The 16,935-nt window shown below is 38.4% G+C and overlaps 1 protein-coding gene across 3 annotated transcripts in view; it reads left to right on the top strand.

Moving 5' to 3' along the window:
• TPR (translocated promoter region, nuclear basket protein) overlaps nt 1–16,935 on the top strand; it is a 40,753-nt gene that overhangs the window by 22,432 nt on the left and 1,386 nt on the right. The window contains exons 28-49 of one of the 3 annotated variants that reach the window (XM_061345733.1): nt 182–319; nt 1,023–1,154; nt 1,428–1,558; nt 2,009–2,219; nt 2,592–2,738; nt 3,167–3,365; nt 4,057–4,262; nt 4,954–5,015; nt 5,927–6,135; nt 6,440–6,712; nt 7,539–7,687; nt 8,539–8,622; nt 9,051–9,251; nt 10,528–10,659; nt 11,192–11,282; nt 11,750–11,931; nt 12,741–12,809; nt 13,709–13,803; nt 14,432–14,538; nt 15,300–15,395; nt 15,600–15,756; nt 16,429–16,547. In XM_061345733.1, the coding sequence (XP_061201717.1) occupies nt 182–319; nt 1,023–1,154; nt 1,428–1,558; nt 2,009–2,219; nt 2,592–2,738; nt 3,167–3,365; nt 4,057–4,262; nt 4,954–5,015; nt 5,927–6,135; nt 6,440–6,712; nt 7,539–7,687; nt 8,539–8,622; nt 9,051–9,251; nt 10,528–10,659; nt 11,192–11,282; nt 11,750–11,931; nt 12,741–12,809; nt 13,709–13,803; nt 14,432–14,538; nt 15,300–15,395; nt 15,600–15,756; nt 16,429–16,547 (3,190 nt within the window). Of the gene's footprint in view, nt 1–181; nt 320–1,022; nt 1,155–1,427; nt 1,559–2,008; nt 2,220–2,591; nt 2,739–3,166; nt 3,366–4,056; nt 4,263–4,953; nt 5,016–5,926; nt 6,136–6,439; nt 6,713–7,538; nt 7,688–8,538; nt 8,623–9,050; nt 9,252–10,527; nt 10,660–11,191; nt 11,283–11,746; nt 11,932–12,740; nt 12,810–13,708; nt 13,804–14,431; nt 14,539–15,299; nt 15,396–15,599; nt 15,757–16,428; nt 16,548–16,935 lie in introns of all 3 variants that reach the window. The other 2 variants (XM_061345732.1, XM_061345731.1) reach the window with 2 other exon arrangements.

Below are 16,935 nucleotides of genomic sequence, written 5' to 3'. Positions count from 1 at the left end.
AAGATACTTTCTCTCAATTTTTCCCCTGTCCCCCATTTCTTAAGTGATATTTACTTGTTTTGATGTACATGTGAGATAATGAATGCCAGACTAGCTTTCCAAGGTGGTGTTATGCCAGGTCCGGATAAGTAAATATGCACATGCGAGCAAAACAAATGATTGAATTAAATCTTCTCAAAAGGTAACAGCGAAAACCATTGCACAGCATGAAGAATTAATGAAAAAAACTGAGACCATGAATGTACTGATAGAGACCAACAAGATGCTAAGAGAAGAGAAGGAGAGGCTAGAACAAGAGCTACAACAAATTCAAGCAAAGGTTAGTACTGAAACTCATATAAATTTTTTAGATATTCAAGCTAATGAGTTAGTGTCTGGATATACTATTGCTAGTTACAATAAGTACATGATTTAGAGTGTCATTATTCCTGTATGTCATACACAAATGGGGAAGTTTTTCCCTTAAGAATTTTAGAAGACATAGGTCCACCTAGAACACTGGAAAGTTTTAAGTTCAGTTTCATTTAAATGAATCAGGTTTTATCCTTGCCTAGGTGTATACCAGTAACAGGGATATATTATCAGCAGATAAATTTAAGTGGCACACGAATAGGTATAAAGCAGACCACAGCTTTATTAGGAGTTTAAAGGGAAGATACTGTCTCTTCACGTTTCTGCACACCAGTGGAATGGAATCCAGTGCAGTGTTGCTTGGCTTCTAACATGTAATTAATAATCTGTTACCTGTACCAGAGTACAAAGAGTGAGAATCTAAGATTGTAAAGTTGTACGTGTACTTTTTTCCTCTGTAGGCTTATCCCTGCTCTTGTTCCTTGTCCTTCTCCCTGCCCCTGGCTGGCCACTGAAAGGCAGAAGAGTTGGAGAAGAAGCTTTATCAGGGCTTCTTGAGGGTTGATTTTGCTCTCTCTGGTCCTCTTTGCTATCCTTGTTCAAAGCCTACCATATTCTATTTCCTTCAGTCTCAAAAGATCCGGAGAGTTCTCCTGTTGTGTTTTTTTCAGGTACGCAAGCTTGAGGCAGACATTCTCCCTCTGCAAGAGTCTAATGCTGAACTAAGTGAGAAAAGTGGAATGTTGCAGGCAGAGAAAAAGCTGTTGGAGGAAGATGTCAAACGCTGGAAAGCCCGGACTCAGGTGGAAAATGCATGTTTTCAAAGAGAAGTTGAGGGGAAAACGAAGTAACTAAAAAAAAAAAAAAATTCTAAATTTTCTTAAAAACAACAACAGGGAGCCAAGAAATGTATTTGAATTATAAAGCATTGATTATGTAGCTTCAAAATATGCTATTCTGATTCACAGGCATTCCAAATCAAAATGTGAAAGCAGTAGCTCTAATTCAAAGACATTTTCTAGGTACAACTGTATAATCGTCTTACAAAAGTGCTAACTGTTTTCTCAACCTTTCAGCATTTATTAAGTCAACAGAAGGATACTGATCTCGAAGAGTATCGGAAGCTGCTTTCAGAGAAGGAGGCAAACACAAAACGTATACAACAAATGAGTGAAGAAACAGGCAGGCTTAAAGCAGAAATAGCCAGGTGTGGTATGAGTCAATTACTAACAAGTTCTGTGCAAAGTAAAATAGTTTAAATAAGGCTGTATCTGGAATTGTAATTTCTTCACTGTCTCCGTAGAACTACGACGCCTTTGGTATTCTTACTGTACTTTGTTAATATGCAAGCAAAATTGTCAGAATTGTTCAGAAGCTGTTGATACCGGGAAATAAAGGGTTAACATTGTCCCTGCTTGCTTATACCTACTTTACAACTCTGACGAGTTGTGGAGTCAGTCTGCTTATCACTGTCTTTTAGCTGAACTTATTCTAAACGAATGTATTGTAAAGTAACGTGTATTCTACAAATAATCATTTGTACTGCAAAATCCTAGAAAACATAATTCACTAGAGATAATGCCTGTGATATCACATAAATACTGAAATGTGTTATTTCAAACATCTCATTTGCATCTTCCTCTAATCTCTTGTTTAGAACTAATGCATCCCTGACTACAAGCCAGAACCTTGTTCAGAGCCTTAAGGATGAAGTAACTAAAGTAAGAACAGAAAAGGATACTTTGCAGAAAGAGCTAGATGCTAAAGTGGCTGACATACAAGAAAAAGTGAAAACAATAACACAGGTCAAGAAAATTGGTCGCAGGTACAAGACTCAATATGAGGAGCTGAAAGCACAGCATGATAAGGTAAATGGAATTTCTTAGCAAAGAAAAAGCGTATTAAAAAATACATGCTTTCATTTAGTCATATATAATTATCTATATAATCTAACTGATGATCTTCACATTCCATTAGTATAATATTGTACAACTACTTACCTGTGAAGAGAAAAGCAGAAAATGATGTCATTTATTCTGCTGTTAGCTCAAGCTGCTATGAAACAGAAGCTGCATATCAACTTAATAATCTGCAGTATTCTTAACTTTATGGTTATTAGAATTCCTGGTTTTGGCCAGAACTTTTTGAACAATCAATTTGCATGCAAAAGAAACTTCTGAAAAAAATTACATTCTAATCAGGTACTACCCTTTTGCCTGATACCACTTGATATATTTCAGATGGTTGCTGAAGCATCAACTCAGTCTTTTGCAGAACAACAAGAAGAACAAGTTTCTCTCCAGGAAGTACAAGAGCTGAAAGACACTCTCAGTCAAGCTGAAGTGAAGACAAAGACTTTGGAGACTCAGGTTGAAAGCTTACAGAAGGTGAGATCAGAGTGAACAAGCTAAGAACAGTGAACAATTTCAGAGTATTGTATTCTACTGCAATCTTAAATGCATAACCGAAGAATGTGAGGGTGTTTTACTGTGAGTGTGTACATTTATGCGCAGAAATATGTGAGTTAACCTATTTGTGCCTCAACCTTGGGAGAGAAGGGCCTTAAACCTAGTTTAAATCCTGTGTGTAGAGTCTCTCACATTATTTCTTGGAATAATAAGTGGAAGGAGAATGCTGTTCTCTCAACTATTATTTTTGGGGAGGACTGGACTCCCCTGTTGTTGATTAGAAGCCTTTTAACCTTAATACAGTGTCCAGCTAATACTAGGTCCTTGGGCGTTGTTTGCTGAAGTAGCTAGTTATAGCCAATAGTTGCAACGTCTTTCAGTCTTTCTCTCTCTTGCTTTCTCTCTAGTCTATAGCAGAAAAGGAAGCTGAAGTTAGAAATCTTCAGGAGCAGGTAATACAGCTACAATCAGAACTTGCTCGTTTTCATCAAGATCTGCAAGAGAAGACTACACAGGAAGAACAGCTCAGGCAACAGATCACCGAGAAGGAAGAGAAAACTAGGAAGACATTGCTTGCAGCCAAGCAGAAAATTGCACAGTTAGCTGGTATTATAATACGTTTTTTTTCTGTCCTTAAGATGTCGTCTTCAGTTTGTTTTTTGATATAGTCTATGGAAAAGTGTTTAGACAGGATGCTAAATACAAAAATATGGCTTAATTCTTATTTTACTTAAAAGTTTTTTCTAGTTCAGATGTTGCAGGAATTGTTCTAAAAAAGTAAATTCTGATTCCTTCAGGAGATTATGAAAGTGTGTACCAAACTGCACACTGGAGGTAAAAAAAGTTTTGCTTAGTTTTTGCAAGCCAGCCTGATAACACCCATTTTTTATCCTTCTGTTGATTAGAGCAGACTGACCCTACTAACAGCTCAGGTAACTCATTCCTTTCCTTCCCTCTTGCCTTCCCTAAATGTACAGGTGCAAAACATAGTGCCTCCTTATTTTTAATTGATGTTGAGAGAAATGATGGTGTCAGAGCTTGCTGAAAGCATCTTGTTCTTTTGGGACTACTACTTTTTGTTTATTTATTGCATTATTATTTTATTTCCATTTAATTGTAATTAAATATAAAAATGGCATGTGAAAGTTAAAATTACCTCTAAATGCTCTGTTGATAGCTTAAGCATTTTAAGATTTCGAAATACTTCAGTAATGTATTAAAACAGCAAGGTAATCGGCATGCAGAGTCAGTAGGCAGCTTCACAGTGGCAAGACTGAGTTCTTTCCTATTTAATTAGGTACAAAAGAACAACTAACAAAAGAAAATGAAGAGTGGAAACAAAAGAGCAGCTCATTAGAAGAGCAGAAGACTGAATTGGAGGTGCGGATGAGTGCACTTAAATCACAGTATGAAGGTCGAATTTGCCGTCTAGAACGAGAGCTTAGAGAGCAGCAAGAGCGACACCATGAACAGCGAGATGAGCCACCAGAGTCTACAAACAAGGTACAAAATCCTTTTAGCTAGCTGTGTGAGAGAAAAAACAGCTGCATGTCTCATGGCTGAATGAGAACTTGTAGCTTGTAGCTGTAAGTTGACTACGTTGCTTGTAGGTGTCACTCAAGCACCACTGTCCAAGTTTTGTGTTTACAGTAGTTAAAGTTCAGGACTACTTTACATGAAGCTGTTTTCTCGAAGCATCCTGAATAGCAGATGGAAATTCTTATTTTAGGACTCCCAACACTTTAACTATGAGCTCAACAAACTGCGCTTATTCAGGTTCCACTGTCCCCTGGTTTTGGAAATGCACAACTTGGCTTTAGCAGGGGTTCTTAATTTAAAACTCATTTCCTGCCATAGTCAGAATTCCCAGTGCTAGCAAGCATAATGTTGTATCACTCATTGTGAATCAGCCAACTGAACTGTTTGCACTCTGCTCTGCGTTTTTGTATTTTTATCCATGCATTCAGTATAATGTGTTCTAGGTGCTCATCTCAATTACTGAATTGGTTTAAATTCTTGGTATGACTGGTATGATTTGTTTTGGAGAATTTGTAATAACCACAGGGTCTGACTAGGTATTCTAACGAGTCTGCTAGAGAAATCGTTGTTATTAAAGAGATGTTGCTGAAGTATTTTACCAGATTGCATGCTCTGGTTTGTATATGGCATGATACTTCTGTTTCTCACTTAATAGGTCCCAGAACAGCAGAGGCAAATCTCACTCAAGTCTACTCCAGCTTCAGGTGAAAGAGGAATGTGAGTTGAAGGGTTTGGGGATTTTGCAGATTTTCTGTGGTTGGCATTTCTCGGTTTTGTCTTTACCAGTTGCTCTTCTTTTTAGTAAACCACTGGCTTTCCGCAGTTTTTCATAAGCAACTTTGAAGATGCTGATTGATGTAATTGTTACATCTGTTTTCTCAGCTACAGCTAATCAATAAAGCTTTTAAGCTATTGAATTGTCTTATTATACCGTGTCTAGGAAACATGAAACATGTTTTTTAAACGTTTTCCAGCTTCAAAGTTCTTGAAGTTGTACGGTTTTACCTTTAACCATTTTTTTTTCAGGGTGGGATCTTCCATGTGCAAGAATCTCAGGCATAAGAAATGGACTAAATAGATGGCAGCTCTAACAACAGATAAAATAGTCAAATGATTAAGTGCTAAATTTTATTGTATTACTAAGTTTAGATAACAAATTCCCTTTCAGTTTTTATGGTAGCATCCTTTTGAAAGCAGGGCTTTCAAAGATGCCTCCTAAAATTTGGCTGATTTTTGTCTCAACCAGGTGATGTTGCTCTGTATTGAGTGAATCAGTTCTAATGTAAGATGTATTTATTATATGTAATAAGGACCCAGCACAGCTAATAGTGTAAGCTGTGCACTGCTCCTTTTGATCTGCTTACAGATTTCTAGTTGATTACCTTTGAAGAAATGTGTCAAACCTGTAAGCTGGACAAATTGCTATTGCTAATGGTGGCATAGTGTGTCTATTTTTCTTTTTAATCTGTAAACAAATTTAGGAAGATAATTCATGATTCTCTTGTCAGGCTTTTAAATTTTAAGCCTTTAAAAATCAGTATTCCCAACTGCGGAAATATATTTGCATTTGGTATTTTTAATATTTGCTTTCTGCACTACCATGATGAAAACAATATTCTCTTTTTCAGTGCTAGCACTTCAGATCCACCAACAGCAAATATTAAACCAACTCCTGTTGTGTCAACTCCAAGTAAAGTGACTGCTGCTGCAATGGCTGGGAATAAGTCTACTCCACGAGCCAGTATCCGTCCAATGGTTACTCCTGCTACTGTCACTAATCCTACCACTACACCAACAGCCACAGTTATGCCTACAACACAGGTGGAGACTCAGGAAGGTAAGCATTTTAGTATAGTATAAGGATCTACAGCAATCATAAATGCTGGTTTTGCTTTGAAATCTCGGTAACTATTAGTTTGAACATACCTCAGATATTTTTCTTGTTCCTGCATCTCTTCCAGTATTCCACTTTTGTGACCATTTCTCTTGCAACAAAGCTCATGATTCCTCAGTTGAGGATGGGTATAATTAATGCTAACTCAATTTGCAACACATTAAATCAGCTTAATTAAGGCATTCTGAAATGTGAACTGTACTAGATAATATGAAGACAGTTGAATATGCTACTGTTTGCCTTTCAGCTATGCAATCAGAAGGACCTGTGGAGCACGTTCCAGTCTTTGGCAGCACTAGTGGGTCTGTGCGTTCCACTAGTCCTAACGTTCAGACATCTCTCTCTCAGCCCATCTTGACTGTTCAGCAGCAGATGCAGGCGACTGCTTTTGTGCAGCCCACTCAGCAAAGTCATCCTCAGATTGAGCCTGCTAATCAGGAGCCATCCCCCACCATTGTAGAAGTTGTACAGAGCTCTCAAATAGAGAGGCCCTCCACTTCTACAGCAGTGTTTGGCACAGGTTGGTTTTATTTTATAGGCCTACCTTTCTGAATAATTCATTTTAAGTAGCTGTGTTAAGACCCTTGTCAAACCAGCCTAAGTTCAGAAAAAGAATTTGCTCTTCTGGGGTTTTGGGTTTCCTTTCCCCCGTTAATTTATTGTAGGTTTTACAGACTTCTGGGGTTAGGCTTCTTTCCTGAACTTTCAAAAATGGTACCTGTGAAATGCTGTTGTTGCTGCATTCCTTAAAGTACAAAACTAAAACCTCATGTTTGCTTATCTATCCAGGGCGGCATTGGGATTTAATGCATTAAACCTTGCTGCCTCTGAAACTATGGTAGTGTTAGAGCCAGGTCATAATGAGGCACAGATAGGCTACTTAAGCTGGAATATAAAATATAGAGAAAAATTCTAAAGCCTACTCAGTGTGGTAGAGTGTTGCATATTTGTTTGCCCTGCACAGTGTCGATTTTGGTGTAGAATGTTATTCCCCAGAATACACTTCAATAAGCTTCGTTTTTGTTTGTTTGTTTCCCAGCTGATGCTCTGTTCAGCTTTCAGGTGCACTTGTCAGAGGCAAAGATGCTGGAAAAAATATTTTAGTTGTACCCCCAAGCTTATATGTGGGGTTAATTAGGCTGTGAATGTAAGTCCAAGAGTATATGACTTTGTAAGAAAAGGGGCTGATGTTTTTATGTCCCAGAAAATGGCACAAGATGAGTCTTTCTAATTCCATTTGTTATTCAATGCAGAAAAAGAAGTGATCTTCCAGAGTAAAATAACAACTTTTGATACTCTGTTTAGTACAGTTTTTGTTCTGAAAATAATTGGGAGGCTTTTTTAAGTTTCAGCTACCCCAAGTTCTTCACTGTCTAAACGTCCACGAGAGGAAGAGGAGGATAACACTGTGGAAAACTCAGACCAAATTTCAGAGGAAACAGTGGATGTTCCTCTTCCAAAGAAACTGAGAAACATACAGAGAATTGGACCAGAGGTTTGCGAGAACATAAAGTGCTATTAAATCTGTCCCTTTGGAAGATTTTAATGGGAAGAGCAAGTCAGTTAATTCTTAACATGACTCTAATCTACTGGGGAGGAAGCAATTATGTTCGGGTATCATGAAAGGCAGAGGTTATGCCAGTTGCAGTGACTGATGTAAATCTTGGTGAAATGTAGGATGGAAAAGAGAGGGCCATATCCTGGAACTGAGGAGGAAAATGTTAAAATATTTTCCAGTGTGGTCTGGAAGGTCATTATCTACAGTCACTCTGGAATAGAATGCAGTATACTTGAGGGCATGTCATGAAGCAAAGAGTTCCATGTAAAAGCTTACAGGAGATGCATGCAAAGTTGTTGGTGTGAGGCAATTGGGATGTCCTGCAAGGAAGGAATGAACTTAAGACAGAGCCTCAAGCAGGCAACTCACGAATAATGTTAAGGAAGTCAAAGGTTTTTTATTAACTGTACAAGAGGGATGTTGCATAGCAAAAAAGGGAGCAAAATTGTCCCAGAACCTTGTCACTTAATTAGCTGAGAGGATGAAGGTGGAATATGAAACCTTAAGGGTTCTTTTTTGATCCTGAAAATATTTGGAGATACTGAGGCCCAGTGGACTGAATGGGCAAATTGCATTTCTCCAGGAAAGAGAAATGGTGTGCTAGGTAAAAGTAGAGCTAAGGAATAATAGTAAAACGGGAACAAAATTTTGCCCATGATCTTTCTGTATAAAGGGGTTTTGTTTGTATTTTTTAATTTATTTTTAAGTAAAAAAACCCTTGTGTGTTGAAGAACCAAACTGTAGGGCTAATAGCGTGTTTTAAACAAGAAAAACACATGTTCTTTCAGGAGGAAGTGACAGCAGAAGAGAGCACTGATGGCGAGGTTGAAGCTCAAACATACAATCAAGACTCACAAGACTCAATTGGAGAAGTAAGCATATTTGAAAATAGTACAATCTCCATTTTGGCAGAAATAGCTCCTATCCTTTCCCTTCTCCCCCACTCCCCGTTTTTAGAACTGAAATCTTAAATCAGATCCTGCAGGTTTCCAGTGGAAACCATTTAAAACTTTTTAAAGATGGGTAAACATTGAGGCAGCAGCTGCTTATGGATACGCAAGCAAATGCATCATATATGAATACAGTACCCCTAATGGTATCAGCCATCCCAGATCAGATTAGAAAATGAAGGACAAAATATATTTGTGTTGTACAGCAGGCCTCCATTTGGTCGAGGTTGAGAAATAGGAATGGAAACAAGAATCTTTTAGAAATAAAATGGACGCTTCCCTGAAGAACATTTTAAGAATTGTATATGCTGCGTTTCATTTTGTTTCTTCTGGCAATTTATCTTTTACAGGGTGTTACACACGGAGAGTATGTTGCCATGGAGGATAGTGAAGAAACTTCCCAGTCTATTCCGATAGATCTTGGACCTCTTCAGTCAGATCAACAAAATACTAGTTCATCTCAGGATGGTCAGTCCAAAAGAGATGATGTCATTGTCATTGACAGTGATGATGAAGATGATGATGATGAAGAAAACGAAGGCGAGCAGGAAGTATGTATATTATGGAATTTATTTCTGAACTGCTTTAGGTATGATTTTTGATCAGATGTAAAACCCATCTGGAAGGACTGATACAACCAATTTTTTTTTTTTTATTATTTGTAAAAATAGTTTGTATTTTTGTAGCCTGAACTTACAGTGTTGCTAATTCAACTTCTGCTTATTATTATTTACTCTAATTCTATGGTGCATCTAGTTTAGCTATGACTGTTCAACATACAACGCTGGTCTCTGGGAGGACAGGCTGGAGGCTGCTCTGTACCAGACACAGCCTCTTCCAGCTGGCTCTGAAGTGGCCCCACTGCAGGACACAGCTGAGCCCATCAGCTGGGGAAAACACATATATAAAAAAGGTCAAAACACTGCATAGCAGTGTTAGTGTGAGGAGGGGGAGGGAGTGTGAGAAACACTTCTGGAAAAACCAAGGTCAGAGAAGAATGAGGGGAAGAAGGTGCTCCAGGCATTGAAGCAGATACATCTTGCAGTGGAAGAGACCACAGTTGAGCAGATATTTCTCTGCAGCCTGTGGAGAGCAGGATATTCTGTGAAGGAAACTGCAGCCCATGCAGGAGTAGGCTTTACTGCCAGGAACTGTTGCCCATGGAGAGGAGCCAGTGCGGGGGCACATTTATCCTGATGAACTGCAGCCATTCAGTGGGAAGGACCCACTGCTGGAGTAGTTCTTGAACGACTGCAGTCTGTGGAGAAGGTGCACACTGGAGGAGAAAGGAGCAGCTGAGAGAAACTGTTGTGGAATGACCACAACCCACCATTCCTTGTCGCCTTTGCCCTCCTAGGGGTGGGGGAGGAGGAAGAGGAGATAGGAAGGAGAGAGTAAAGTTGAGCTTGGGAAGAAGGGATGGGGGGAAGGTGTTCTAGTCTCTGTTTCTGTATTTTTTAATTGATAACAGATTAATTTTCCTTGACTTGAGTCAGTTTTACCTGTAATGGTAATTGGTAAGTGATCTGCCTGCCTTCATCTTGATCCTCAAGCTTTTCCATCTCACTTTTCACCATTGTCCTGTTGAAGAGGGAGCGAGGCAGTGGCTGGGTGTGTGTCTGACACCCAGCCAAGGTGAACCTACCACAGCAATCTGTAAATACGTACAAGTACACTGTGGTTAATAAATGCTGAACATCTTCGAAAGAGAGCCGCAGACAGACATGGTCTGTGTACCACAATGTGAAGTGTGCCACTTCAAGATTTGAAATTTTTCCGCTATTCCAATAGCCACACTTCCTTAAGGCTTTTTTTATGGTCCTGTAGGACTATGAGGATGAGGAAGAGGAAGATGAGGATGATGATGAAGACACAGGGATGGGAGATGAAGGTGATGACAGTAATGAAGGAACTGGTAGTGCTGATGGTAATGACGGATATGAAGCAGATGATGCTGAGGTGAGATTTATACCTTTTATTTCTAGCTTGCTACATTTCTTGGAATAAATTGGTATTGTTATGCATCTGCACAGTTCTGGATACTTGAGAGAAAATCTTAGTATGAATTCATCACAGAAATGTGAGGCTGCTAGTAGGTGATACTAATTTCTGTTATAACTGGTGTATTCACGAGAAAATCAACTTTTAATGTTTGGGAACAGAATGAAAACGTGAAATACAGGAGCCAGCCACAAATACTGTTAGTTGCCAAGCTAGTAAGGCAGTTTCTTCAAAAGCTGGATATGTCATTGTCTGTTATTAAATGATGATGCTGCATTGTTCACATTTGTGCATGTACAGATACGTAAAACTTCTGAAATGTCACAGTTGTATACATTTGTCTGATTTTGTAGATATTTGCAGAAATATTTTAAGATTTTTCATATATTTTACTTTACTTTCTGAATACTCTTGTACTGCTTTTATATTCTCTTTACAGCCTCCAAGTTGTTTAGTGCTAAGTCATATTATATTTATGTGGGGTTTTTAGGGTGCTGATGGTACAGATCCTGGAACAGAAACTGAGGAAAGCATGGGAGGAGGTGAAAGCAACCAGAGGGCAGCAGATTCTCAAAACAGCGGTATGGCTATTCCATGTTTCTGCAAACTTTTGTTTTTTCAAAGGGGGAAAATGTAGAAGCTCTTTTACAGGTGTTAAAATACTTAAAAGTAAGAATGTAAGGCAAAATGCTAAAGAGCATTTTAACCTGAAAGGTAGATTCTTTTGAAATGCTCTTTTCTGAATCTATCCCGCATTCCTTTGAAAATCCTGCAAACTCTGTTTGCTGTGGAAACTGCTGTTGATGGCTCAGTAGATTCATCTCTCTCAATCAGCACTTGAATATTCAGTAGTTTGTTTTGGTGGTAGTGTTGATGTAGCAGGCACAAGTCCTCTCTTAAGTGATTTTAAATAACAGTTACTGAGCTGTCCCCACTCTTGCAAGGGTAAGAACATTTCTGTTAATGTGGTAGCAGAATTTGAAGGCTTGCCTTCATGGCATTTGGAGGGCATGGATTTATACCTATATACTTCTGTGTGGTTTAGGAGAAGGGAGTACAAGTGCTGCGGAGTCCACTTTTCCTCATGAAAGTTCAAGAGAACAGCAGCCATCATCTGCCTCAGAGAGACAAGCCCCTCGGCCCCCACAGTCACCGCGCAGACCACCACATCCACTGCCCCCACGACTAACTATTCATGCTCCTCCTCAAGAGCTGGGTCCCCCAGTACAGGTATGAACTATCTCTAGTGGTCAGAAGACTTCAGTTATTGTATGATTTCTTTCGAAGTAAAACCCAAGTATTCTGCCTATTGTAAAAGTAGATTACATATGTTTACAACATACACATATATACATATATCCTGAAAAATGGTAGCTGAGGAAACTGACTTAACATGTCTCATCTTGCAAATTATGGCTGGTCAGGGAACATTAAAGGCAGTAAGGTGCTCATTGTGGATTTGTATCTTAAAATTATTATACCAGTGTTATTTCAGTCAGTGACTGCTGGTATTCCCACTACAAATGCTGTTCTTGAATAGACTGTAACTCAGACAGATTGGCAGGGGGTTTTATTAGTCTCTGCCCCAGTGCAGATTGTACAAAGGAATGTTGCAATTCATTTTCTAAGATAAACCTTATCAGTCATGAGTCAGTCAGTGTCAGACCCAAGATTATGCTTTGACATAGACCTACATATTTTGTAAATTAAAGCATCCCGTGATTTTTGCTAAAGTACCCTGACTGGTGTTATCAGCGTTGTTCTCGGGCTGAAAGTCAAAACCACAGCACTGCACCAGCTAAGGAGAAAAATGGCTGCTACTGCTGAACCCAGGACAACCAGGCAACAGACACAAGATGTAAAGTAGCTGCTGCTATGGTCTGTTTAAGGTGGCATGATGCTGTACTGAGTAGTGTTTTACACAGACATGTAATTGTTACACTTACTCATTTAGCCGCTGTCCCTGGCTCTGAATAATTTTATGTTACTAGAATTTCAGAAAAGCATTCACACTACTTCATTTTTTCTTTACTATAAAGAGAATCCAGATGACTCGAAGACAATCTGTGGGGCGTGGACTTCAGCTAACTCCTGGTATAGGCGGGATGGTAAGTACATGAAAGTCTACTGCTAAAAACCTGCATTCAGGGAACATTCATAACTCTCTTTTTAAAGAAGCCTAGATACTAACTTCAGGGATGCAATGGTTTCTGTAATCTTGCAGAAAATATCTTAGTCCTGTTAATTTCTGTATTAATGAAAGGCAAACACTAGAAAATTCCCAGGAAGCTAAAGGTCTTCAAAAGGGTTTGAACTAGTTTTGTCTAAGGCAGTTTTGATTGCGTGTTTTTAGACTTAGTCTTTTAAAGAGAATATATTACTGGAAAAGAAAAATTAAATGTTTTCAGCCTCATTCTAAAGCAACAAGGCTTTTATAAGTTAATTTTTAACCCTTTATTCAACTTCAGCTGTATTTGACGGAACACATGCGAGTTCAGTGAGGGAGGTGAGAGAGGCCAACTGACTAAAAAAGTATCATTTCTCAGGTTGAAAGCATCAGTTCAGATTTTACTGATACTGCTTGGCTTGCATGTACCTGTCATTCAATTTCTACTTGGAACTGACTTCAGTACCTACTGCTTTTTGCCTGGGCACATGGGAGGAACCTTATGGGTACTTTGGAGAGAAAAGTTTGAAAGACATGGGAGGAAGACATGGACATGAAGAGAATGCCTCGTGAAGTGCAAGGGAAGAGGGAACAGACAATTTGGTTCACATTGTGAAAAATCCCATGTGCTAGGTACCTTACAGCAGTCCATATTAATACAGATGGTTCCGATCTATTAATGAATGTGTTGTCTTAAGATTCCTTTGTAGTCAACAGGGAGATATGGCAGTTTTATAGAAGGATGATCTTGTGGTGTCAATTTGTCCTGGTGGAAACTGGAAATACATTATTAGGCTCTCATATCAGTCTTTTTGGTTTTGTTTGTTTTTTTTCTCCCAGCAGCAACACTTCTTTGATGATGAAGACAGAACAGTTCCAAGTACACCAACTCTTGTAGTTCCACATCGTACAGATGGGTTTGCAGAAGCCATTCAGTAAGTAAATGTAAAGGAGGAAGGGGGAACCTAAACCACCATGACATCTATTTTTCAGTGGATTGAAAATGAAATCAAATGAACCTGTGATTGGAGTAATGTGCTAAAACTTGGTAATACTATGATAAATGACTGCATCAACAAATAAGTGATCATTGTTTCAATTGTGTGTCATAACTTACTAGCAAATTAGGAGGCAGATAATCTCCAGTGTACAGTAACTTATTTAAGATGAGATGAAGCAAAAAAAATAGGTTCTTCTATTTAATTTCCTTCCGCTTCCTCATTCTCATTCCTCCCACCCTGTTAATATAACTGGTAGAAGCAGGAAAAGTTACCCCATTTTTGGATTTGGGATGTTCTGGACACATTTAGCAATCCACTTAAAATTGGGAGAATTCATAGGATGAATAAGTAAAGAATAGTCTCTTCAGGACTGTTTTACTGATTTCGAATACAGTCCAGATAAGTTTGAGAAACTAAGCGCTATTTAATTAGCAGTAGTTTAGCTGATTTTTATGGTCAGTGTTAATTAATTCTGTCTTATGCAGTTTGTTCTCTTGTTTTGGTTAAAATGTTTTCCTCTCCTCAAATTCCTGCAAAATTCCTTAAATCTTTATTTTGATAGTTCCCCTCAGGTAGCTGGAGTTCCTAGATTCAGATTTGGACCCCCTGAAGATATGCCGCAAACTAGCTCAAGTCATTCTGATCTTGGTCAGCTTGCATCACAAGGAGGTAAACAATTTCTGTATTTCCATGGTTGTTAGAGTGAAAAAAAAAATGCAGGCAATATGCATTTCTACTTCTGGTACTGGAAACCTGCAACTTTTAAAATTGTAGAGAAGAGTAACGGGAAGTGAAAACGTGTTTCCTGAAAGCTGCTACATTTCTCCTTGTAATATGGTTCAAAATGTACAATGATTCTGTGGGTTTGTGAACCAGAGAAGCTGAAATTTTAATTAGAACATATTGCCTGCTAGACACAAGAAACTTCATGTAAAGAGAAGTGAAATAGTGAAGGGAATGGTTTTTAACTTTATTTTTATGGTTGACTGTAGATTTTCTTTACTAAAACATAAGGGGAAAACAGCAAATCTAAAAGAAATCTTTGGGACAAATCCTCAGCTGCTCAGAGATAGCCAAGCAATTTGATCTGCTTTGCCCATGTTGTTGTCCTGAATCAGTCCATTTCCCCTGCATCTCTTGTCAGCATGGAACAGTATGATTTTCTTTGAAGAATGCTCTCAGAAAAATAATGGCATAAGAGAAGGATGAAAGTAAAATAAGTAATGTTATTTTCATCAAGGTTATTAGCTTTCAATAAATTATAATTAGCCTTGCATTAATTTAATTTAATTGCAGTAAGTCAAAATAACAAAAAGCTCCTTATATAAATACGAGTTGTTGGGTTCCATCAAGTGTTCAGAAGGAAAAGAGCAGTTAACCTGTTTTTTTCAGCTGGCTATTTTAATTGTCACTAAAACTTTGCTTTGCAGGTTTAGGTATGTATGAAACCCCACTATTTCTTGCTCACGAGGAAGAATCAGGTGGTCGTAGCGTTCCCACAACACCATTACAGGTAGCAGCACCAGGTAAGTGGCAAGAAATTTGCAGGCTGAAGTAAAAGCTGCAAACTTTGACTTCCCAGAAAAGAATTAGCTTATTGTTGCTACAGTGCTTATTGTTACGCCTGGAGTATTCCAGTAGTCCTTTCCCTTATCTGCCTAAGATTTCCATAGATTTTCTGTAGAAATAAAAACTAACTCAGTGTTAATTAAACTACCTTTCCTGTACAGTGACGGTTTTTACTGAAAGTGCATCAGCGGATGCTTCAGAGCACGCTTCTCAGTCTGTTCCAATGGTTACAACATCTACCGGCAATCTGTCCACCACCGCAGAGGCTGGAGTGGGTGATGATGGGGATGAAGTTTTTGCAGAGGCCGAATCTGAAGGGTAAACTATGACTTGTTTGGCTCACTACAATTTGATGTCATGTTAGTTTTAATGATTTGTTTTCATCCAGGTATGCCTGTGATTCATTTTCAATTTAACCTGTTCTGGGAGGAAGGACAGATCAAACAGGATTTAGTAATTTTATGAAGTAGCACAGTCTGACCTTTTCATCTAAACCCAAAGATTTCATCTGAATGACTCCTTCTGACTTAACATAGCTAATACAGAAGTCACAAAAAAGAAAAACAAACAAAAAACTGTATTTTTTAAGAATACAGAGTGCTCTGCAGTAGTCAGATAGTGATGGTAAAGGCCCCAGTTTGAAGGACTAGGGTTTGTATGATAAAGGGTAAATTGTCCCTTTTTGTTAACAGAGAAAAACACTCCTCATTACAAGCAAGCATACATAATGAAGTCGTTCAGTTAAGGTAATGCAAGTAGCATGAAGGAAGGGAATAAGCAATTCTTAAGAATTTGATAGACAAATGATTTGTTTTCCACTTTCAGGTGCAATTTTAAATATTTACAATAATTTCTGTATTTTGTATTATGACCAAATATTGCAAATCATAAAGGGGATAGGTTATAATTTTATGCCTTTTTTTTAATCTGAGCTTGTTGAAACTATGTGAATACACTTGTGTGTTTTTCCTCCCACTTTTTCTCTTCTAGAATTACTTCAGAAGCAGGCTTAGAAATTGATAGCCAGCAAGAAGAAGAATCTGTTCAAGCATCTGATGAGTCAGATCTTCCCTCGACTAGCCAAGATCCTCCTTCTAGTTCATCTGCAGGTACAGGCTAATTGCTGGAAACAGTTGATACATACCATTTCACTAAGTGTGGGACCTTTTCGGACCAGCATCACACACTGCTGATACCCAAGAAACACAAAATAAGATAGAACTCTTACAGCAAGATCATGTTTTGCTGCCTTTAGTCTTAATGGCAAGCAATTTTCACTTGAGCTGCAGTAACTAGAGTAGGCCGTAGTAAGAATAATGCTTCATGGAGCAAAAGTTACTGATACTTCAGTGATTCTATCCACTGTTACGTTTGATGTCAGATTTAAAATATTTTTTCATTCAATTAAATAGTCAAAGAACAGTAAGTCACTGTTGGGTTAGCAAGAAGAAAGTACCACCAAATGTGCTTGTTTTGAGGCTTTTATTTGTATTAGAG

Source organism: Neopsephotus bourkii, unplaced genomic scaffold, assembly GCF_033783945.1.
Source record: "Neopsephotus bourkii isolate Nb327-2 ecotype Australia unplaced genomic scaffold, CSIRO-AGI_Nbou_v1 NB_234, whole genome shotgun sequence".
Classification (NCBI taxonomy): Eukaryota; Metazoa; Chordata; class Aves; order Psittaciformes; family Psittacidae; genus Neopsephotus; species Neopsephotus bourkii.
The sequence above is the reverse complement of the archived record's forward strand: the minus strand, read 5'-3'. Positions and strand labels throughout refer to the sequence as shown.